This window comes from Lasioglossum baleicum, chromosome 7 (genome assembly GCF_051020765.1).
Source record: "Lasioglossum baleicum chromosome 7, iyLasBale1, whole genome shotgun sequence".
Classification (NCBI taxonomy): domain Eukaryota; kingdom Metazoa; phylum Arthropoda; class Insecta; order Hymenoptera; family Halictidae; genus Lasioglossum; species Lasioglossum baleicum.
Genome location: NC_134935.1, coordinates 3,112,147 through 3,135,953, shown reverse-complemented (window position 1 = coordinate 3,135,953; position 23,807 = coordinate 3,112,147). Strand labels below are relative to the sequence as shown.

Below are 23,807 nucleotides of genomic sequence, written 5' to 3'. Positions count from 1 at the left end.
TCCCCCACTATTAACTATTTTATATTGCCCCTCCTGTGTCGCTACTGCCAGTCTCCCCAACTTCCTCCTACACTCCACAGGAGTTTGGTGGGGAGGACCCAGAAGTAGGTGGAGGAGTCGTCTGCAGCTCGCGAACTGCAAGTTGCCCTGACCTGGTCTATATGTATATCAACGATTGTCAAAAATTCTTAATTAACCCTGAATGATCACACTTATGTTTGAGACATGTATGTACCTCACACTCGGGTCTCAGAAACCTAAAGTTGTTTTTTAGAGAAAAAACAGAAAATGTGAATATTTAATGGTTTAGTATCCCACCTCGATGTTTCACTAAAATGCAAACAAGTCACTCATGCGCATGTCATATTATAAATAATGACGCTCTGGGTCTTTGAGACCCACAGAGCAGTTCCAGGGGTTAAAATCTCTTTCTGGTAGTATATATTTAAAAACGGTCACTCACAATCAGTAGTGCTCATCTCAGTGACTTACTGGTACACTCGTCCTAAATATTTACAGCTGCCTTCTTTAAAAATGAAGTATCAGACAAAAAAATATTATTCTTAACTAGCTAGTACCACCGGTTACGAACCACCCTGTATATTAGGGTGGAACGAAACATAGGGATGAAAATTTTTTTTTATTGCTAACTATGAATTCTAATAGTGAGCAGAAATTGCCTACTATAGTAATATGTAAGCTGTTAAAATTTGAATACGATTAATAAATTGTTTGAGGTGCCGCAAGCTAGTCAAACTGTATTTTTATTGATTTTACGAATATTACTTGATTTTTTCAGTAGCTTAGCTTTTGTTTTCAAGAGATACACTTTTTCTTATTATGAGGATTGTGTGCAAGAGGTAATTTGTTAGAATGACTATTTGTGGATGAAGATGATCGCGAAAGAAATCAATAAAAATATATTACATGAATTGTATTTGTTCAGTTATTATGATGTTGGATATCATTTTACATATTCATTGTAGAATATTATAAATTGACAATGCAGGAATGAAGAAGTAATAAACAATATACATGAAGTTAGAAAAAGGACTATTTATCAAATATAATAAAACTGACAAGGGCGAAATTAATTGGAGCTGAAATGTTACAAGCACTTAGAATGCTAATTGTACGCACAGTAAGGTGCATAACTGATTCAACACACTTTAAATGAGAATAACTTTTTTATGAATGGGCCAAACGACTTCATTTTCTCTGTAAGGCTAGCAGAATTACAACAGTTTAGTAAATGACGTCTAATTAATAAGTTGAAAAAATGCCTATGGTCAGAATTTGGAAAAACAATAGTAAAAATTGATTTTTACAACTTTTTCAGCTGGGCCAATAACGAAAATTTGAAAGATGTGTTTTGTAAACCCGAATGAATTATACAAGTTCTGAAAATTTCATTGAAATTGGTTGAATGGTTTACGAATTATAAACGACCAAAAGTGGTAAAAAGGCTGAAAATCATGGAAAATTGCAATTTTTACCACTTTTGATCGTTTATACTTCGTAAATCAATTAACCAATTTCAATGAAATTCTCAGAACTTATATAATTCATACGAGTTTACAAAACACATCTTTCAAACTTTCGTTATTGGCCCAGCTGAAAAAGTTGTAAAAATCAATTTTTACTATTGTTTTTTCAAATTCCCCGACCATAGGCATTTTTTCAACTTATTTATTAGACGTAATTTACTAAACTAATTCTTCTAGCCTTACAGAGAAATTGAAGTCGTTTGACCCATCCATAAAAAAGTTATTCTTACTTAAAGTGTGTTGAATCAGTTATGCTTCTCATTGTATACGATACTTACTACTACTAAATTGACATTGCTGGAATGAAGAAGTAATAAACAATATACGTAAAGTTAGGAAGAGAACTATTTAACAAATATAATAAAAATCATAAGGGATAATAATTAATTGGAACTGGAATGTTACAAGCACTTAGAATTCTAATTGAACGTATACGATATTTATTAAAATCTATGCATTTACTTTTAATTACTTTTTGGTTTCAAAAGAAGAGATAGATTTGCACGATTCAATTATAGCCATTATGAATCCATCTCTGCTATTCTTCTGCAGACAGATGAAGCTGCAGTTGTAAGTTTCACCACTCTCTCTCTACCGCTCGTGTATGACCAGGAAATCGTAGAAACTCAAATGGTAAATGTTCAATGTTGTCTTCTGATGTTATTTCGAGTAATTCATCTTCTATAATATCTTTCAGTACTGGAGTCTCAAAAATTTTCCAATTGTTTCATGAAATAAAATCAACGTAGTCCTTTGTGTCAAAGTTGATTTTTCGAATGTTAAATTTTCTAATCTCAAAATTCTACCAAGTCCCAATGTTCGAATATTTTTTCGTTTATCTGTAAGAATTCCCAAGAGAAGATTTTCTGAAGCAGCAAAATAGCCATTTCCTCGTATTACTGGATTAAAAACGCTCAGTAGATGCTCTGGAAGGTATCGCGACAACTGAATCAGTCGCCACAGATGCTGAGAACCATAAATACAAAATGGTTTGAGTTTGATATTAAACCAAACTGGAGCGTAAACTTTCATTATACTATATCAATTCAGTTAAAATGCATAACATTCTCGAAGGATTTTCACTGGCATTGTACAATCAAAGAATGCGATTTGCAATTGCGAGCCAACGTGAATGAGAAAGTTTACCTGGGATCCTCTGTGCTACATGAGGAGAACATGTGCTACTAGAAATTGCACGATACATCTCTAAAAGGTACTTTTGATCAGTACTTAAATCGTTTGATACATTTAGCATCTCAGGTAGGCATCCTTGAATTGATTTAAAATTAGTTTTTCACGATTATTAAGTTTGACAACTGAAGCTTCATTTGCTATCTGCAAGATGTGGATTCATAATGGCTAAAATTGAATCGATAAATCTATGTCTTCTGTTGAAACCAAAATGCAATTCCAAGTAAATGCATATATTTTAGTAAATATCGTATACGTTCAATTAGAATTCCAAGTGCTTGTAAGAAAACATGGAATTCAAACAGAGCTCTTGCGGCACCTGAACAATTTATCTGAGACAACCCAACTTGTGCAAACTTAATGTGAAAGATAAAAGTTAACTTCATTTCACTGTTAGATAATAATCGTGCAATTGTGCTCTTTCGTTCGACCGTACTGTATACATATTCGTAAGAATATGGTACCAAAGACGGCCCGTGTCGGTTGGCCGACGTTCCTTGTTAGAATTCACGATTTATCGATCTGAATTCTAAATGGAGAAGGAAATTGCTCTAACCAGGAAGACATTGATCACCTCGGCCAAGACTGAGACGTGGCTGGACCCTGTCCACAGGTCGAGAAACTGGGCGCCCGGCTGGAGAGGGCGCAGGCAGAAAAGGACAGGCTGGAAGCGAAGCTGGAGAGCTCACAGTCGGAGCTGGGTAAGAGCAAGGCCGAGCTTGACAAAGCTGCGTCCGAGGTTGGTCGCAGCGGAGCGGACTGGGAGGCTGCCAAACAGAGGATAACCAGGTTGGAGTTGGAGAACGAGCGACTCAAGCACGATGTGGAGAGGTCGCAGAGCTCCTATGGCAGGAGTGCCATCGGCTCCACCCAGGAGATGGACAGGATCCACGAACGCGCTGAAAAGACGGCTGCGGAACTGAGGCGAGCGCAGGCTGAGCTCAGGGTCACGCAGGCTGACAACGAGAGAGCCAGGGCAGAGGCTGCCGCCCTTCAAGAAAAGGTAACCCTTCCTCGAATGTCCTTGCGAAACCCGTACAAAGCTCCCCCAGTAGCGTACGGTTTTTAGGATACTAAGGGACCCTTCAGATACTAAGGGACCCTACAACTTTTCCTAATTACTATGCTTCATATTTACACTCTAGGGTCCTAATCCCACAGAACTTCCTCATCTTTAACACTCGCGGGGCGAACACTTTTGACGATTTAATGACAGCCACGGCAAGATCCGTCCAAATCTTTACACATCAATTGTATATTTTACATATCTTTGGACCTACAGTGTGTCTGTATCATAACAGAGCAATGACTCCATCTCTAATGTGACAAAACAGCTTGGTTCGATTAGAATAAAGATTTGGGTTCTCCCGTTTGGGTCTACGAAGTCTAATGATACATGTTAGTGAGCAGTTGGTGTTGACTACTTTGAGCTCTGGATACAACTGATTCTGGGACATATGTTGATCGGTCATATTTTGCCCCTCTTGAAGTTTTCGAACACTTTCTTTTTAACACCCTGCATGCATATCCAGTAAATAACAGTGATATATCTCGTTCAAAACAGGAATTACAGAAGGTTGTAATATGTAACGATACGAATCGGCTACTAAAAAATTAGATTTTCCATACATTCTTCATACCACTGTATCAAAATGTAGGGGGCGCGGACAGCAGGCTAAGGGTCTCTTTATATTCGCCAGAACAAGCCATCGGACAGAACGTTGCTACCCTGGTTTTGTATCCAATTTTCCAATATTTCTTTTCGAGACTGTCGGTCCATTTAGCTCGAGCGTGTTGACGGTTCCCTGTTGTGCGTGGCACAAAAAACAGGTGTTGCACCAGACGTCTGGCTGGCTAATATAAATAGACCTTAAAACGGGACGGGCCGGTAAAATGGGACACCATTATTTTTCTTAAGTAAGAGATCCAAACGAGCAGGTATCGCATGACATATCACTAGACTGCGGATAACTTTTAAAATATTTCAATGTTGTTTTTAATGTAACAAAATCACTAAGGTTTATTAACATCACTCTTATAATGAATATAACCACTGGTGCACGATATGAAATTACAAACAACAAGAAAAGCAAGTAAACTTACTCTAAGTTTAGAGTCTAAACCAGGCCTGGCCCACCGAAATGGTTTCACGGGCCACTTTGATGACGCGTAACGTTACAGCGGTCCGCACTTTAGGTAACCATGCTTTTAAAAAATGTAATACAAATACAAAATGAATAAAACTTTATGGTATACACTATGATTCAATATCATTAACTCTCGAGTCTTAATTAATGAGATATTTGTTTATCCTTTCTTTCACTTAATTTTTGTAAATCTATGTTCTACGTTCTACGTTCGACGTTGCACATATTTTGTTAGCTGGTTTTCTAAATTGGCATCAGTTAATGAAGCACGTGATGAACTCTTTTTAAATTTCTCAAATGTTTCACAAACATATATGTAAAATATCTTAAGTTGGAATATCTCTCGGATGTAATTTAAGTATTGTAAAACTTAATTTTTGATGTGGACGCAAAAATTTGTTTCATTTCATTGTTGCCCTGTAACTCAATTACATCAAAGTATCAAAGATATCAAATATACATAGAGCTGGAGTTCGTAGTCGCACTTACGCATTATAACAATGACACTTTATTTATTTAATATCTTTTGTATACATACAACGGGAAACAAAAGTTTCGATAGAAATATAAAATCGCCTGGCGGGCCGTGTGTTGGCCAGGCCTGGTCTAAACTTTTGATACGGCCCTTTTTCATATTCAGATTAAAAACTCTTGCCCTGCAGAGTCATATTTGAATAGTTTTAGCAGTAATCATAATTGTTGAAAATATTCTAAACATACAGAGGGTACGTTTTTGTTAAAATAATAGGGTGCGTCTAAACAGTGCCGTAACGAGGGTATGAAGCGCCTGTGGCAGGTGTCTAACTTGCGCCCCCCGTAACCCAATAATGACATAAAAATAAAAAATTTTAACGTAACAAGTTAAATTTTACTAAATGCAATATATTAAATACTATTAACCTCATCAAAATGAGTTGCCTGCATATACAATAATGTATTTGTCAAGGTATTTGTATGAATAAATAATCTATAACCTGAATAAGAACAAATTTTTATTCATGTTCAATGACGACAAAATAAAGGAAATACAAAACGTAGGTATATGTTAAAATAATATAATAAAAACATAAAACAATTCAGCATATTTTTTATAAAGTAATTGTTCTGGTTTTTTCATTTACAAACGCATCTATTATATCGTCAAAATTTAATGTTTTGGCAACATCTTTTTCAATTGATATTATAGACATGTTTGTTAATCGCTCTTGTCCAATAGAGTAACGTAGGTACGATTTTACAATTTTTAATTTGCCAAACGAACGTTTGCAGGAAGCTGTTGTTACAGGCATTGTTATGAAAATCCTTAATTCTATGTCTAGATTTGGATACGTGTTTCGTAATGAGAGTTCGTAATTGTGTTTTGCATGATTTGAAAAGCATCCAAGCGACCCTCAACCGGGTCGGTATTCTTTGTTTTGCGCCCCAAACCCAGTTGCGCCCGTGGCGGGCGCCTCTTCCGCCACGCCCTCGTTACGACACTGCGTCTAAACTTCTGATACTAATGTAGTACTAATGAGTCCTCTCAACAGTTCGTGATCGCCTAGAAAGAAAGAAACCGATAAAGACATTATTCTAGAATTATTCTTTTAGATCACTTACCCGAGAAAAACGATGATGTCTCATTTTACCCATCCGCCCGTTTCACCATTGTCTTTACCTACTCAAGTTCTACGATTTGGGAGTTAACTAGCGCCGGCGCGCCGTCTCGATCGGCGAACAACGGTGACCAAAAGCAGGAAGTGGCCTGGACCGGTTCTCCTCTTTGTTTAAACGTTCCGCGGCGATTAATCGGCCATCGAAACGACTCGGCAAGTTCGTTCCGCTTCTAAGAACAGGGAGAACAATCGGCTTTAATCGAGGATCGAACTCGCGGCTGAGTCTAGGATCTATCCCGACCCTGTCGAGTCTCCACCCGGCGATTGGATCTAATTTCCAATCACGCCCACGTTCTTACAGCCTTTGTCGACGGCGCGAAACGAACCGGTAATGAAACTGCCGGCTAAGTGTCCGGAAAATTGCGCGCTCGCGTTCTTACCGCGGCCGGGAAAGCTCATTTTAAGAATGCGACCGATGTTTCCGCTCGAATCGATCCCCCCGTTTCTCGTTACTGTTATTTTTCGATGGATGTTTGATCGTTCGCCATGGCACATGGTTGACAAACTGCCGCTGCGAGGGAAACGATCGCGGCGCTCTCGTAGAGGTCGAACGAGAAATGGATTTTAATTAGTGCCGCGCGATAAACAGGGAATACATCGACTTCGTATTAATAACGGATCGGAGGTGGCATGCGTGTAGTTACTCTAATGGCGGCGCTGTTAAGGCAACGACGGTCTCGGAAGGTTCATTTCCTACCGGTATATTACGACGTTAAAGGAGATTAGTTAATTTCGGCCTGGCTACGACCTACACTGCCAATCAAACGCGCGGGACTAGGACTCGTTGATAACGAACTCGAATAAACAAGAATATACTAGAATACATTAGAATATACCAGAAGATACCAGAATATACCAGAATATACCTGATTACACTACAATACATGGGTTACCCTTGGCTCTTCGACAACCCATTTCACCGACACTGTTTTCATCGAAACGATTTGACATTCGTCGACATTATGTTTTCATCGACAGTCTGTCTTTAGCGACAAGTTTGAGTTCATTCATTTCCACTGACACCAAATTCGCGTATTTGCTAATGTAGATTAATCGTTATTATCATTGTTATGTTCTAGACGGATTTAGTTGCTTGTATAATAAATAATAAAGAGAATTACAAAGCATTGTTATTTAGATCATAGTTTTTATTGCTACTTTATTAATCAGAATTTCTTCAAATAAACGAACTTTATTAATAGGTATACACAAATGAATGAAAAATCATAATATTTCATTTAATATCAAACATACATAATTGTATACATATAAAAAATGTGAATAAACAGGACGAATGCTACGAATGTATTGGGTTGGCAAATATTTTCGGTTTTTGTGATTTACTCCACTCTAAAAAACCGAACGAACTTATTTGCCAACCCAATACATATATAGACTACAAAACATAAAAAAATTGTACAATAATTACACAAATATCAAGTAATGAAATTAAAGCGATATGAATAATGAACTCAAACCTGTCGTTAAACACGGACTGCCGATGAAAACATAGGTATGTCTACGATTTGATCGTGTCGATGAAAACATAGTGTCGACGAAAGTTACTGTCGGTCAAATCGTGTCGATGAAAACAGTGTCGGTGAAATGGGTTGTCGACGAACCAAGGGTAACCCAGAATACATACAGTGTGTAACGAAAGTATTCGAACGCCCTTTAAAACAAAATAACTTTTTTATAATTGTATCAAACGACCTGATTTGTTATAATCAATTAGAAGCATTGGTTTACGAAATGATATGCAAAAAAGATTTTCCAAAAATTATAATTTACAAGGTCACATGCAAAAATTAAAAGGCATTTTTTGAAACTTTTTTATTTGGAACCTCAATGAAAAATTTAAAATATATCTTTTGTAGATCTATGTTAGTTATAGACATGCTGAAAAAGTGTTTCAAAAAATGCCTTTTTTATTTTTGCTTGTATCCTTGCAAATTATAATTTTTGGAAAATCTTTTTTGCACATCATTTCATAAACCAATACTTCTAATTCATTATAAAAAATTAGGTGGTTTGGTACAATTATAAAAAAGTTATTCTCTTTTAAAGGGTGAACGAATACTTTTTACACTGACTGTACATCAGAATATATCTGAATATACTAGAGTATGCCAAAATATACTGGAATATACCAGTACATACTAGAATTTAGCAGAATGTACTAGATTATACATACTATAGAACAGTGTTTCTCAACCTGTGTGCCACGGGAGATTGTCAAATGTGCCGCAAGGGTTTTTGACAAATAATTAAAATTGCATGGGTTTTCTAACTTTGAAATAGTATTTGTAATTACCTCAACGGTTACTAAAGAAATCTTTTTAAATTTGGAACATCGTTTTGATTTACTTTGTTCAAGAAACCTGGTTCAGCCCTCTTATTGAATAAATTTTGTAAAGAAATAATTTGTTTTGTTTTCTTTTGTATCGTACAACTTTTACATTGTTTATAGTCAGGTGTGCCGCAAATAATTCCAGATATTTTTAGTGTGCCGTCAACCAAAAAAGGTTGTGAAACACTGCTATAGAGTATACAATAATATACCAGCGTTCGTAATAATTTTCTAATCAATTTTCTAAATTTTATTCTCTTAAAATAATATTTTAAATGATTTACTTGTGTGTGTTACTCATTCAGTAGCGACATTTATTCTTCCTCCAACTAACTGTAATTCTTTTAAAGCAAAAACTGCAGTTATCGATCGGAAGTGTCAAAAATCGTGGAAAACCTGCGATTTTCGCGATCTTTATTTGTTCATAACTCGTAACAACGTCAGATCTGATTTCGATGAAATTTTCAGTATACATTACATTACAGAGACCTACAAAACACATTGTTCAAATTTTCGTTACAAGCGCAGACGAAAGAAGTTAAGAAACACGCGTTTTTTATTTTTTTCCAAGTAATAGCAAAATTAAAAAACAGTATTCCGGTCATTGTACAGTAAACTAGTCCCTATCATAACATCTCCAAATCATTTAGTCTCGAAATTAACGTGTTTAAGACGTCGTGTGCTATTTGGATCGATTCTCCGTCCCGTTCGCCGTTCGGTTCACCGAAATTAATGTCAATTTTCCATTCTGTTCGCCATTCGGTGCAATGTTCGGCAAAATGTCCAGGTCTGTACGAAGCTTAAAGAGTTTTAAAACAAATTGTAATAATGATCAGAATGGAGGTTGAAGTCTCCGTCTATTCGTCGAAAGTGTTTGCGCCTCGTGGTTAGTAGAAGACCGTAGCCACTGCCAGAGCTAGAGGGCATTTGGAAACGTTATCGTTGAGCCCATCTCTATCGTTATTTTCGTGATTTCCGAAGGTGGAGAAGAGTCAAGGTGAAGTGTACAGGCTGAAGGCGCGATTGGAAAATGCTCAAGGCGAGCAGGAGAGCCTTCGGGACGAGTACGATCGAGCACAAGCGTCGGTAGCCCGGCTTCACTCGGAACGGGACAAGGCGATGGCGGATCTCGAGAAGGCGCAAGAGGAAATCGAACGTACTCAGGCGACCCTTGGAAAATCACAGCTCCAGCAGGACAAGCTGCAGACTCTGCTGGACAAGACGCAAAGCGAGACAGACAAGCTCCAGGAGAAGCTCGATAAGACTCAGACGGAGATTCGCAGAGTAAGTAGATGTTTATCAAATGTGTATTGTCTACGGTCGGGCCGAAATCAAAGTCAAAATGTCCCGAACAGATGCAAATGGAACGAGAGAAGCAGAACTACGATTTCGGGAACCTGCAGAGCCAACTGGACCAAGCCCTCGGACAGTCGACTAGAATACAAAAGGAACGGGAAACGATTCAAATGGAAGTGGACCGGCTACAGGATAAATACGAAAAGGCTCAGGTACGAGGATTCAATGCGTTGTCCCCAATTTTTCTGGCATTACCTCGCGAGAGAAACTGGTGTTAGAGTCAGCATCGTATTCGTATTACACGAATCCGTGAAAGCGACACGAAACTAAAGTAATCGTCACGCTCTCGCTTCCCGCTTCCGGCAGATTATAATGCTACGACTGCAGAAGGAGCGGGACGGCTTCCAGGAGGAAATGCAGAAGCTGCACGAGAGGATAGAGTTCCAGCAGAGCCAGGCGGCGAAGATGCAACGGGAGAAGGAGAACCTGTTGTCGGAGCTCGACATGGTGAAGGAGAGATGGGAGAAGGTGCACAACTCCCATCAGAAGCTGACGGTGAGTGCTACGTCCTGCTTTCTTCCGTAAATTGACCGATCCTGGTTGAACAGGTGCTAACAGACGATCCGTTTTCTTCTCCAAACAGCTCGAACGCGACGACGCCGTCACCGAGATCCAGATTCTGAAGGAGAAAGTGGAGAAGGCGCAGTACGCGATGAACAAGGCCCACGAGGACCGGGAGAACGCAAACAAAGAGTTCGAGAAGATGCGCGAGAAGTATGACAGGTACAGAGTTTCGTTTGATATTAGACCGAACGCGTCTAGTTTAGGCACGAGAAACAGTTGCGCAAGTTATAATTTTTTTTTATTAATGCAATCAGGGCCCTTTCTAGGGGCGGGTAGCCCGGACATCTGTCCGGGGCGCCAAAATTTAGGGGCGCCATTTTGGCTGTAAGTGTGAGAAAAATATTGATGTGTTAAATACCCAATTAATAGAAAATTTGATTTTATTAAAATTTAAATAAAATGATTTGATTTTTATTTACCGCTCGAGCGGGCGCTGATGCAATTTGAATCTCAAAGAAGAGATTATTTTGCAAAACTATACAGACATTTCAATACATTGGGATACTTCATATAATACAATACAAACTGTGAACAATCGTATGCTACACAAGCAGTTTACAGATATACTCTTTTCTTAAATCTTTAACTCACAGTCATTCAGAAACGAGTAGGTCAGCTTACATATCTCCACCGTAGGTGTGGAGAGTAGGACATTACATGAGCCGAGTTGTACTTGTATCCCTAGACATGTACTTATATCCCTAACCCAAACCGGTGATGAGCAATCCGCGGACTGCAGTGCGTCAAAAGTGGAAATATGAAGTTGGAATCTCCTAAGTGCGTCTATAATATGTACAATTGTAGATTAAGCATCTAGTATGCCCATATTAGATTCTTTAACATTCTGATGAAATAATTTTAGTTTGCAGGATTGTACCTCAAATATCTTTGTTGTTTTCAAAGCTACATTAAACGTCTTAAGGACAAAGTGTAATGGTAGATTGCTCTTTTCCTTGCGTAACCAGAAATTTTTGCCTTCCTCCTGTAAATTTTTGCCTTTTTCCTATGTTATCCAGAAGATTTGGACGAGAAGATGCGAGAAATCCAAGTTTCGATCCTGGAGGGTCAATGGTTCCAAAGTTATAACTTATAACTTATAAGCGTTTAAAGTTGAGCGATTTCCAGTGTTTTTGACAGGTTAGCGCCGCCATGTTGTGTGTAGTCGCGTGCCGCTGTACAGGCACGCGGTAATACCGATAATTAATTAGGTGGTTGCTGGTTGGCATGGGAATCTACATGATCAACATCACCGCGTGCTAGTGGCCCCACATAGCGGCTTCGCAGCACTCTAACCTGTCAAAAACACCGAAATTCGCTCAACTTTAAACATTCATATCGTTTGAAGCACTGATCTGCTAGGATGGAAACTTAGAATTTTGCATTTTCTCGCTCAAATCTACTGGATTACATAGAAAAAGGACAAAATTTGTGGTTACGCAAGGAAAAGAGGAGGCGCTACAATATTAATTTCATTGTCTTCATTAGTCGTGGATTTTCTTGCGTTAACGCTTTCGTGTATGTACACTTGTAGTACATCTAAACAACTTGTAGATATTAATAAAAGTCTGCCACACACAAGAAGGAGTGTTACGCTCACGGTCACGGTCCTTTCTTGATAAAGTAATCGGGCCTACATTGCATTTTGTCCATATTCACAATAAACCATTATCATATCACACCTTTCAATCATTGAATAAGACATATGTAGCAGAATCGCGTTCGGAAAACATACTGTTAGTATACATATAAATCGCAGCATAATCGGCTAAAGGATGTTTGAAAAACATTCAATAAAATTGAAGGACCTTAGTATGTTTACTACAAGTCTCACTCGTGATAAACGTATTCTGCTGTCATATTTTAAATCTTATACGTTTTCTCTGCTCATGACTTCGAATGATCTTGAATAATTATAGTCACTGAATTTGTAGTGGAAGGGACTGGTGTTCAAAAAAGAGTGGTTCCATTTTTAAAGAATGAAGGCGACCTTGATATCTCTAAAAAAATAACAAAACCAACAATTTTTTGGTATCATGTGAGCCCCATTTTAGTATTCAACTTTGTCTCGAGACATTTAATGTATCTTTGATAGCAACAAAGATATTTGACTCACTCTGTATTGTATATATGTTATTTATACTAATTAAATGTAACGTATTAAGGTATTTATGTTGAAAATTGATTAATTTAGAGGTTATGCAGGACCAAATGTGGCCGGTTGCTCATCACTGTATTAGACAATCTTTGAACAGCTTGCATTGAAATTTTCAAATTATAGCAAATATAAAGAAGCTCCAGTCAGTCTCCTTTCGTATCAAATAAATTACCTAATTATAACTTGTGTGGGTTCAACAAGATATTTCTGGTTTCCTGCGTTTAACACTTTGAGTGTCGCATCTGCCAAAAATACTTATAATATATTCTTATAATATATTCAGTGTTTCAAATCCGGTTAGGATATGTGAAGAAGGTTGAAATACTTTACTCGGTATCATGCACCTTTCAATTTTTATTTGCTGGACTTGAAACCCAGGAAATAAAGATATTTAATGCAAGGAACCGACCAAATATTGAACACGTTGACTGTCGCACGATCATGCCCTAAAGATCCCATAGAATCAAAGTAATTTTGTCAACCGCATACATATGACCGACGTATCAGTCAACGTGTTACAAACTCGGAGAGTTCCATTTGTTTTATGAAATGTTTAATAGGGTGGAACGAAACGTAGGAACGAAAAAATTTTTTTATTGCTGAGATCTAATAGTGAGCGGAAGTTGCCTACTATAGCAATACAATGTAAGCTGTTAACATTTGAATACGATAAAAAAATTGTTTAAGGTACCGCAAGCTAGTCAAACTGTATTTTTACTGATTTTACGAATATTACTTGATTTTTTCAGTAGCTTAGCTTTTGTTTTCAAGAGATACACTTTTTCTTACTATGAGGATTGTGTGCAAGAGGTAATTTGTTAGAATGACTATTTGTGGATGAAGATGATCGCGAAAGAAATCAATAAAAATATATTACATGAATTGTATTTGTTCAGTTATTATGATGTTGGATATCATTTTACATATTCATTGTAGAATATTATAAATTGACAATGCAGGAATGAAGAAGTAATAAACAATATACATGAAGTTAGAAAAAGAACTATTTATCAAATATAATAAAACTGACAAGGGCGAAATTAATTGGAGCTGAAATGTTACAAGCACTTAGAATGCTAATTGTACGCACAGTAAGGTGCATAACTGATTCAACACACTTTAAATGAGAATAACTTTTTTATGAATGGGCCAAACGACTTCATTTTCTCTGTAAGGCTAGCAGAATTACAATAGTTTAGTAAATGACGTCTAATTAATAAGTTGAAAAAATGCCTATGGTCGGAATTTGGAAAAACAATAGTTAAAATTGATTTTTACAACTTTTTCAGCTGGGCCAATAACGAAAATTTGAAAGATGTGTTTTGTAAACCCGAATGAATTATACAAGTTCTGAAAATTTCATTGAAATTGGTTGAATGGTTTACGAATTATAAACGACCAAAAGTGGTAAAAAGGCTGAAAATCATGGAAAATTGCAATTTTTACCACTTTTGATCGTTTATATTTCGTAAATCAATTAACCAATTTCAATGAAATTCTCAGAACTTATATAATTCATACGAGTTTACAAAACACATCTTTCAAACTTTCGTTATTGGCCCAGCTGAAAAAGTTGTAAAAATCAATTTTTACTATTGTTTTTCCAAATTCCCCGACCATAGGCATTTTTTCAACTTATTTATTAGACGTAATTTACTAAACTAATTCTTCTAGCCTTACAGAGAAATTGAAGTCGTTTGACCCATTCATAAAAAAGTTATTCTGACTTAAAGTGTGTTGAATCAGTTATGCTTCTCATTGTATACGATACTTACTACTACTAAATTGACATTGCAGGACTGAACAAGTAATAAACAATATACGTAAAGTTAGAAAAAGAAGTATTTAACAAATATAATAAAAATAATAAGGGATAATATTTAATTGGAACTGGAATGTTACAAGCACTTAGAATTCAAATTCTACGTTTGCGATATTTATTAAAATCTATGCATTTACTTTGAATTACTTTTTCGTTTTAGAAGAAGAGATAGATTTACACGATTCAATTATAGCCATTATGAATCCATCTCTTGCTGTTCTTCCGCAGACAGTAGATGAAGTTGTAAGTTTCACCACTCTCTCTACCGCTCGTGTATGACCAGGAAATCGTAGAAACATAAATGGTAAATGTTCAATGTGGTCTTCTGATGTTATTTCGAGTGATTCATATTCTGTAATACCTTTCAGTGCTGGAGGCTCAAAAATTTTCCAATTGTGTCACGAAATGAAATCAACATAGTCCTTTGTGTCAAAGTTGATTTTCCGCGAATTTTAAATTTTCTAATCCCCTCTCTCCGTACAAACGAATCTTGCTTTCAAAATTCTACCAAGTCTCAATTTTCGAATATTTTTTCGTTTATCTGTAAGAGAGAATTCCCAAGAGAAGATTTTCTGGAGCAGCAAAATCGACATTTCCTCGTATTACTGGATTAAAAGCGCTCAGTAGATGCTCTGGAAGGTATCGCGTCAATTGAATCAGTCGCCACAGATGCTGAGAACCATAAATACAAGAACGTTTGAGTTTGATATTAAGCCAAAGTGGAGTGTAAACTTTTATTATATATTAATTCAGTTAGAATGCATAACATTTTCAAAGGATTTTCACTGGAATTGTACAATCAAAGAATGCGATTTGCAATTGCGAGCCACTGTGAATGAAAAAGTTTACTTGGGATCCTCATCTGTGCTAAATGAGGAGAACATGTGCCACTAGAAATTGCTCGACACACTTCTGAAAGCTACTTTTGATCAGTACTTAAATCGTTTGATACATTTTGCATCTCAGGTAGGCATCCTTGGATTGATTTAAAATTAATGACCGAAAGTTTTTCACAATTATTAAGTTTGACAACTGGAGCTCCATTTGCTATCTGCGGCAGAACTGCAAGATGTGGATTCATAATGGCTAAAATTGAATCGATAAATCTATGTCTTCTGTTGAAACCAAAAAGCAATTAAAAAATGCATAGATTTAAATAAATATCGTTTACGTACCCAGTAAGCAAACGTGCTTGATTTTGGACGGGCAGCTGTGCGCGCATAAGTAGCGCATTCTGCCGGCAGAAAGACATTAGCTTCTGCCAGGGCGGGCAGAATCCAGGACCGAGTAGCCAGCATTGTTCCAGGGCAGACGCGCACAGCTGCCCGTCCAAAATCGAGCATCTTGTGCTTGCCACGTTGGCCACGATTTCTGCTCGGGCAGGCCTGGCTGACTGGGTACAATTAGAATTCTAAGTGCTTTTACAAAACATGGAATTCAAATTCCAAAGCTCTTGCGGCACCTCAAAAAATTTTGAAGACAAAAGGCAACTTTATTTCACTATTAGATAATAATCGAACAATTTTACTTTTTTCGTTCCACCCTTTCGGTCATGGAGTACTCATATAAGGACATGCTGAATAAATGCTTGGTGAATCTAAATAATATAATAATAATAACTTGACCTTCAAAAACGCACTTTTCTACTCAAAAGTAAAATACCGGTTCACGAGAGCCACAAAGAAAGCTGGGAAGACACCAATTGAATGCGCGCCTTTAGTTTTGTTTTGTGATAACACAAATTGACGAGAGAGGTCGACACCATTGTCAAATAGAATCTATGGTTGTGACAATATGAGGACAACGTTTACAAACAATAAAATTTACCGAATTAGGTGCACCAAGCATTTATTTAGTATGACTATAAGGTCCTCATATAAATGAGGACGCCATGACCGAAAGGGTTAAGGTGACTAGATCGGCACTGAAGGTGTTAAAAACTTCACTATACGAATGTCATTCAGTGAAACTTCACAGTCGACGGTCGTAGAGTTGTGAATTATAAATAATAATCGTGTGACATTTGAACAGAGCCCAGAGCGAGGTGTACCGACTGCAGAACCGTATCGAGGTAATGGAAGCGGACAAGGACAGACTGGAGCTCGAGGCGGACAAGCAGCAGATGCTGGCGTCGAAGAGTCGCGAGGAGGCACGTAAGGCCCAAGAGGAACTGGCCCACGTGCAGGAGCTGTACGACAGAGCCGCCCTTCAGCTGGGTCGTACGAAAGAGCACGAGGAGAAGTCTAAAGAGGATCTGGACAGGTTGACGGTGGATTTGGAGATGGTCCGCGAGCGATACGAGAAGTCGCAGATCGAGCTGCGCCGGTTGCAGAACGAGCGCGAGAAGCTGGTCGCGGACAACGAGAGGATCAGTTTCGAGCTGGAGCGCGCGCACTCGCAGCTGAACAAGGCGCAGGCGGCGACGGAAAAGACGCAGGAGGAGTTGGCGCGTATGCAGTTGGAGATCGAGAAAATGTACGAGAAGCACGATCGGCAGCAGGCCGAAGTGCGGAAAGCGCAGGGGGAAACGGAACGGCTTCGCGTCGAGGCGGAGAGCTCGCGCGAGGAGTGTGAAAGGTACGCGGCCAGGTTCGGCAAGTACCAGGAAAGCCAAGAACGGCAGAAGGAGGAGCACGAATACGCGAAACTGGAGGTGGAGCGGCTCCGCGATCGGCTGGAGAAGGCACTGGCGGAGCTCGAGCGAGCGAGGAAGGCCGAGCAGGACGCCTCGAGGCTGCGTGCCGATCTGGAACGTGCGGAGGGCGTGCGAGGTAAATACCAGTACGAGCAGGAGAAATGGCAAAGCGAGGGTAGTAGGCTACAGCAGGAGGTGGATAAGCTGCGGGAACGTCTGGAGGGCCGGGAGTCGGAGCTGAAGAGGACGCAGACCAGCCACGCCGAGCTCGAGGCGAAGCTGCACGAGACGCAGCTTCAGCTCGAGCGGGCGCGCGAGGAGGCTACCAAGGCGAACGCAGCGCAGGAACGGAATCGCGGCGAAATCGAGCGGGCTAAAATCGAAACCGAGAAGATACGCGACCGTCACGACAAGGTGAAGGCGAGAGCGGACGCCCTGGAGGCGGACAACGAGAAGCTCCGCGTCGAGATTGTCCGGCTCGAGAGGCTAATGCAGACCGAGGGTAAGACCAGATCGGAGAGCGCGAGCATCGAGGTCGAACGGCTGCGCGCCAGCCTCGACAAGGCGATCGTCGCTCGCGATCAGGTGGAGCTCGAGGCGGGCAGACTGGCCAAGGAGCTCGAGAAGACACACAAGCAGACCGCCAAGTACCAAGAAGCAGCCGAGACGAACAAGAAGGAGATGGAACGGGTCGCCGCGGAGATTCAGTTGCTCAGGGACGAACGCGAGGCGCTCAGGCAGGAGCTGCGACGGGTGCAACAGCAGCAGCAACAGCAACAACAGCAACAGCAGATGGTGGGCAACGAGGAGATGGCGCGTCTGCAGCACGACTTGCAGATCGCTATGCGGGAACGGGACAAGAACGCGGCGATCCTCGAGAACCGGGAGAAACACTGGGAGAAGATCGAGAAGGTGAAAGAGAAGCTCGAGGCGGAGGCGAAGCAGCTGCAGGTAGAACGGGACCAGCTGGTGATACAGTTGGAAAAGTCGCAGGAGATGCTGGTCAACTTCCAGCAGGAGTTGAACGCGAACGAGGCGGAGTTGGAGCGGCAGCGAGAGGAGGTGCGACGGCTGCAACAGCTCCAGCAACAGAGGGCACACGCGCAGACGCCCGACAGGGCCGCGAAGGAAGCCCTCGAGGCGCAGATGCGGGAAGTGCACCGGCTGACACAGCAGGTGCAGAATCTGACGCAGGCACAGACCAAGGAACGGCAGAGAGCCGAGCAGGCCGAGAAACGGATGCAGGAGCTGAACAAGCAGATCGCCTCGAGGGACTCGGCGGTCGGCGGAAGCGAGGCGCAACTCGAGCAATGGCGGAAGCTGTGCGAGACGGAGAAGCAGCGGGCGGACGCGGCCGAACGACAGGCCGCCGAACTGCAAAAGCGTATCCAGACGACCGAGAGGCAGCTGCACGCGCAGCAACAGCAGATCCAGCAGATGCAGACGACCATCCATCAGCTACAGCAGCTACAGCAGCAGCAGCCGGCCTCGCAGAAGAACGGCCAGGAGGCCGCCAGGCTGCGACAGGAGCTTGAACGCGCGCGAAAGGAGACCGCTGAGCAGACTGTCGAGCGCGAGCGGTTTCAGGCGCAGATCGAAATGCTGTGCAAGGAACTCGAGAAATCTCAGGTTAGCAGCACCGATCTGCACTCGCTCGCGCTCACCCACAACACATCGCCTACACCCGCACTCTGTCTGCACTCTGTCGTCCGGCAGACCGTTGCTTTGGTTGGCTGATTGATATACATATACATAGTTGTCGACGATCGGCTGCCGTGACACAGATGGCCACGCGGCCTCTCAAGTCTCTCTATGTCTTCTCATTTCAACCGCAGCCTCTGCCTTCGTCGTCGACGAAGCAGAATCTCGCCCACAGCTCATACACGCCGCAAAAAAAAAAATATTATAAATATATATACATATATATATATATAAATAGAGATCGATAACAATAGAACTGATCGAACGATCATGTATATATACATACGTGTATACAGATGTTCAACCGGATACGATGCACCCCGCACATCATTCTCATCTTTGTGTTGCGTACATGTATAATCTCGGGGCGTCCGTCACACTTCACAGCGAAGCAACATCGCCTTCACCATAATTTCATCCTCCAAAGTTCAAAGACCCGATACTCTCCCGATCCCAGCCATATTGCGACTCAAGCACAAGCCATTCGCGCTCATTTTGCTCTAGACTTTTTTTGCGTTCGTTTCTCTTTGTTCGACTGTGTTACACGCCGTTCCTCTACCTGTTATCTTTATATTTTATTGTTATCTATTATTGCCGTTCGCGACGCCGGGGCGACGAGCGAGCCGAACGGGATCGCTTTTCCTTTTCGTTGCGTCCAGGCTGATCTCTTGATCTCGTTCCCAACGAGAATCGAAGCGTCGCGACGATCGTCCCCCGCGTCGCTAGAACGTATCTTTACACGTTATTGTTATCGCTACTGTTCTGTTGCGCGTCCAATGAGGCGAGAGAACTCTTACTTCTTACGATTTTCCGTTACCCTGGTTTTCATTTGACGAGCATGCACTGTATCGATGCCAGAGATAGAAAATGATTGTTCCGTTCCGCAAATTGGCCGTTCACCAGCCATCGATTGCATCTTGTTTACATCTTGTACATTTTTTATCTCCAAGCGTACAGCGAGGGAAACGAGTATTCGCGCGCTGTTGACTCTTGCTATCGACCGTTGATAGCATTCTTTCTTTTCTAGCGCAACCAATCGTTCGAAATTACATCTTAGCCTGCACGTTTACGAAAATACTCGCTTCTCGCAACTCGATGTTATAAAACAGTTGATAGGAAAAACCAGCAGCGTGCGAACACCGTTCCTCTCATTGTATACTTATGTGTATGTATTTGTACATATTATAGTTCGTCGTGGCAAACTGCGGGAGAGCATTCTCCTCGTCTGTGCGTGCGACTTGTTTCCTTTTTTTCGTTTGTTCGATTGCGCGTCATGCATCCGTCGATTACGATTACGCGCCGTGACCATCGCGATTCGTCGAGAGCGAATACGATCAATGTAATGATTCGAGTCGACGCGAAGCCCACCAGCAACTCGCCAACTACCCCCCCCCCCCTCAAACAACTCGCGAACTCGCACGGAATGGTCGCGGCTTTTTAAAAATTCGCCTAGCCAGTAGCTGATCCGCGTAACGAACTATCTATTGACCGACTTGTTTCGACGCAGGTGGACTTGCACGAAGCGACCAAGAAACTCCAAGCTGGCGGCGGGAAACCTGGTCCCGGAACTACTCAAGAGATACGACACCTAGAAGAGCAGAAACGCCAAGTGGAAGAGCAGAGAAGGCACATGGAGGAACGAGCGAAATCCGTCGATCAGAAAGCTAGAACAATAGAGGAGAAGGAGAGGACGCTCCAAAGTCTCGACCAGGACCTCAAGAAACGGAAAGCAAAGATGGACCAGCTGGAGCAGCAGTTACAGAGGGTAAGCACCATTTCGCACTCCAAATTCTACCCTTGCACGGTTCACGTTCACATTTTTAAAAATCAAACATTCACCCTCTCACAAATCAAATTTATCTTCTGGGTGAATCGATTTCGAAAATAAAATGAAACGGTTATGTAAATCTTACTGACTTGAACTCTAAAGCAGCGGTTTCCAACCTTTATGCTACTATGCCTCCCTATCTCCTAATCGATATAATAATATAGACACGTTTTAATATACTGAAAACTACAATTAACAGAATAATAACAAGGTTTTGCTATAACAATAGGAACATGCATATTTATTTTTATATTAAATTACTAATTAAAGTACATCTAATGCAGCAAAATTTAATGCTAGTGTTGTTGTTTATTGACACAAAGTTTATCAAATCTTGGGGGCAATGTGGAGAGTGCCACTCGTAACTCTTTTTCGACTATTAACCTGGTTCGATATTTGGTTTTCATTGCAGGCAGTGCCGAAAAGCTCGTTTCGTATAAATAAGACGTTACAAACGGTAGAAGCACATGCAATTGCTTTGCAACACAAAGATTCATACTCTCCACTAAGATTCACCCAAAATTCTATCAATTTTTCCTTTTCGATCGTTGTCAGCTCAAATTCGTCTTCTTGATTGTCGATAAATGGATTCTGTATTCACAAAACCTTTGAGAAATCAAGGTCTTTGAAATAATTTGAAAAATGCAGCACTGAACCATCGAAGTGTTCGATAAAAAGATTTTTGCTCGCTTCAATATTGGCTGTGTCCCAGAAATCTTTTGAAAGTGAAAATATTTCCAACTCATTCTTTTGTAAATTTGATTTCCATAATTCCAGCTTTTTAATGAAAGCTTTTACTTTGTCTTTTTGAACAAGGGGATGCATTTGTGATCCCTGCATTGATTTATTTAAACCGCTCAATATTTCAAAAATTTCAACCAAATAGGCAAGTTTAACAATAAAATTATCGTTCATCCACAAATGTGCCTCTTCATGGTGGTTTTCTCCGAGAAAGGTTGCTATTTCTTCTTTGAGCTGAAACACCCTTTGAATCACTTTCGCACGAGATAGCCAGCGAACTTCGCAATAATACAGAAGTGAGGTATAATTAACTCCCATATCAACACACAGCTTTGCAAACAGCCTAGCTCTCAAAGGACTGTTCTTAATGTAATTTATAATTTTTATAACTTTCGTAAAAATGTTGTTCAGTTCCTCGCTCATATGCTTTGACACTAAAGCTGCTCTGTGAAGCATACAGTGTGTCCAGATAGCATGTGGTGCTTTCTTTTTGACCAATGCTTGAAGATCTGCTTTGTGTCCGGACATTGAGTGAGCTCCGTCGGTGCACAGTCCAATGCAATTATTCCACGTTATGTCGTTTTCGTAAAAAAAAACTGTCTGTTATATTCAACATCTCAATGGATGTGTTCTTTCCAGTTTTTGTCGATTCTGGCGGCATTGCTAAGCGTAACGCGTTTGTGAGAAGATGCTCTTAGAGGTTTCTGATTTGTGAACTCCGCAGATCCAGTTTAGAGGCTTCCAGCGAGAACTAGTGACGGATATCAATTGTCTGAATATCAATTGTTTCTTGCAGAGCGGTGGGTCGCCGGACAAGAGGTTGGCGGAAATGCAGAAGGCTCTCGAGTCGGCGGAGAAAGAGTTGGACAAAGCGAAAGAGGAGTCCACCAGAAGCTCCGCCGAAACCGAGAGGCTACTGCAGCTGATGCAGATGACGCAGGAAGAGCAGAACACGAAAGAGAGACAAATTAGAGAACTTCAAGAGTAAGTAACAAGTCCGGACACTCTGTACTTACATTAGCGGACAGGAAAATAGGTGACCACAGGATAGCGATACAGGGTGTTTCATTTCAGAGTAATGCTACACAGATTTCAAGGTCCTCAATTTTTGTTTTGAAGTAACTATACCGGGTAAGACACTATTGCCACCTACAATAACTCCGAAAGTATGATAGTACATAGTAGGAAAGTTTCCCAAATAAAAGTTCCATGAACAACAAGGGCCATAGTGCGGCGTTAATCTTCTGTGGCTAGGTGGAGTCGCTTCAGAGATGTAAAGGTCACCTTTGTTTTTTTAAATAGAATGCTATGCTTTGGTACCTGTTTTCTGATAGCAGCTATTGAGGCGAATCCAACGAGGTGCAAAATTGAAGGTCAGCAAAGGTCATTTATGATAAGAAGAGCGAAGTTATTTGCATTTACAGAAGGTGTTCAATTGTACTCAATGCTTTAGTAGTATTTCCTATTACTTATCGACTCACATTCTGTAACAATGTACTGTAGAAATGTATTCAATTGTACGGCGTGTAGGGTGAGAACGTTGAGGATATCTTTCAGCGTATTTAGTAAACCTGACAATGACAAATAAACACTTCTGGACGATATCGCAGGACATCGATAATAATAATGGTAAGATTAGTACAGTAAATTCTCTATAGTTGCAACAAGATCGTACACGTTGAAGACAGAAAAGATATCCCCAATACTACTCAATCCGTGATAAGAAAATTGCAGCATCACATTGATACCAACAGCAATCACTTTGAACACCTTCTGTAAATGCAAGTTTATTTTGCCTTTTTCGTTCTTTGCTGCCCTCCAATGACCTTAATGTTGCACCTCGTTGGATTCGTCTCAATAGCCGCTATCAGAAAACAGGTACCAAAACATAGCATTCTGTTTAAAAAATCAAAGGTGACCTTCACTAAAGCGACTCCACACTACGACCACTGTTGTCCGATGCAACTTTTATTTCGAGAACTTTTTACTACTACCATATTTTCGGAGTTATTGTAGGTTGGCAACAGTGGCGCACCCAGGATGCAATCTTGGGGAGGCCGAGTTGAACCCAGCCCTAGGTTTTGAGTGATGACCTTTCTTTAGCCAACATATTTT

At 40.5% G+C, this 23,807-nt stretch overlaps 1 protein-coding gene across 20 annotated transcripts in view; it reads left to right on the top strand.

The window, feature by feature from the left end:
* Window positions 1-23,807, top strand: part of Brp (ELKS/RAB6-interacting/CAST family member bruchpilot) — a 251,684-nt gene that overhangs the window by 202,926 nt on the left and 24,951 nt on the right. For 18 of the 20 annotated variants that reach the window (XM_076426881.1, XM_076426878.1, XM_076426877.1 and 15 more), the window contains 8 exons: window positions 3,352-3,741; window positions 9,872-10,174; window positions 10,246-10,398; window positions 10,553-10,741; window positions 10,830-10,969; window positions 16,819-19,051; window positions 20,631-20,888; window positions 22,489-22,676. In XM_076426881.1, coding sequence (XP_076282996.1) covers window positions 3,352-3,741; window positions 9,872-10,174; window positions 10,246-10,398; window positions 10,553-10,741; window positions 10,830-10,969; window positions 16,819-19,051; window positions 20,631-20,888; window positions 22,489-22,676 — 3,854 coding nt within the window. Of the gene's footprint in view, window positions 1-3,351; window positions 3,742-9,871; window positions 10,175-10,245; window positions 10,399-10,552; window positions 10,742-10,829; window positions 10,970-16,818; window positions 19,052-20,630; window positions 20,889-22,488; window positions 22,677-23,807 lie in introns of those variants that run through there. The other 2 variants (XR_013009213.1, XM_076426895.1) reach the window with 2 other exon arrangements.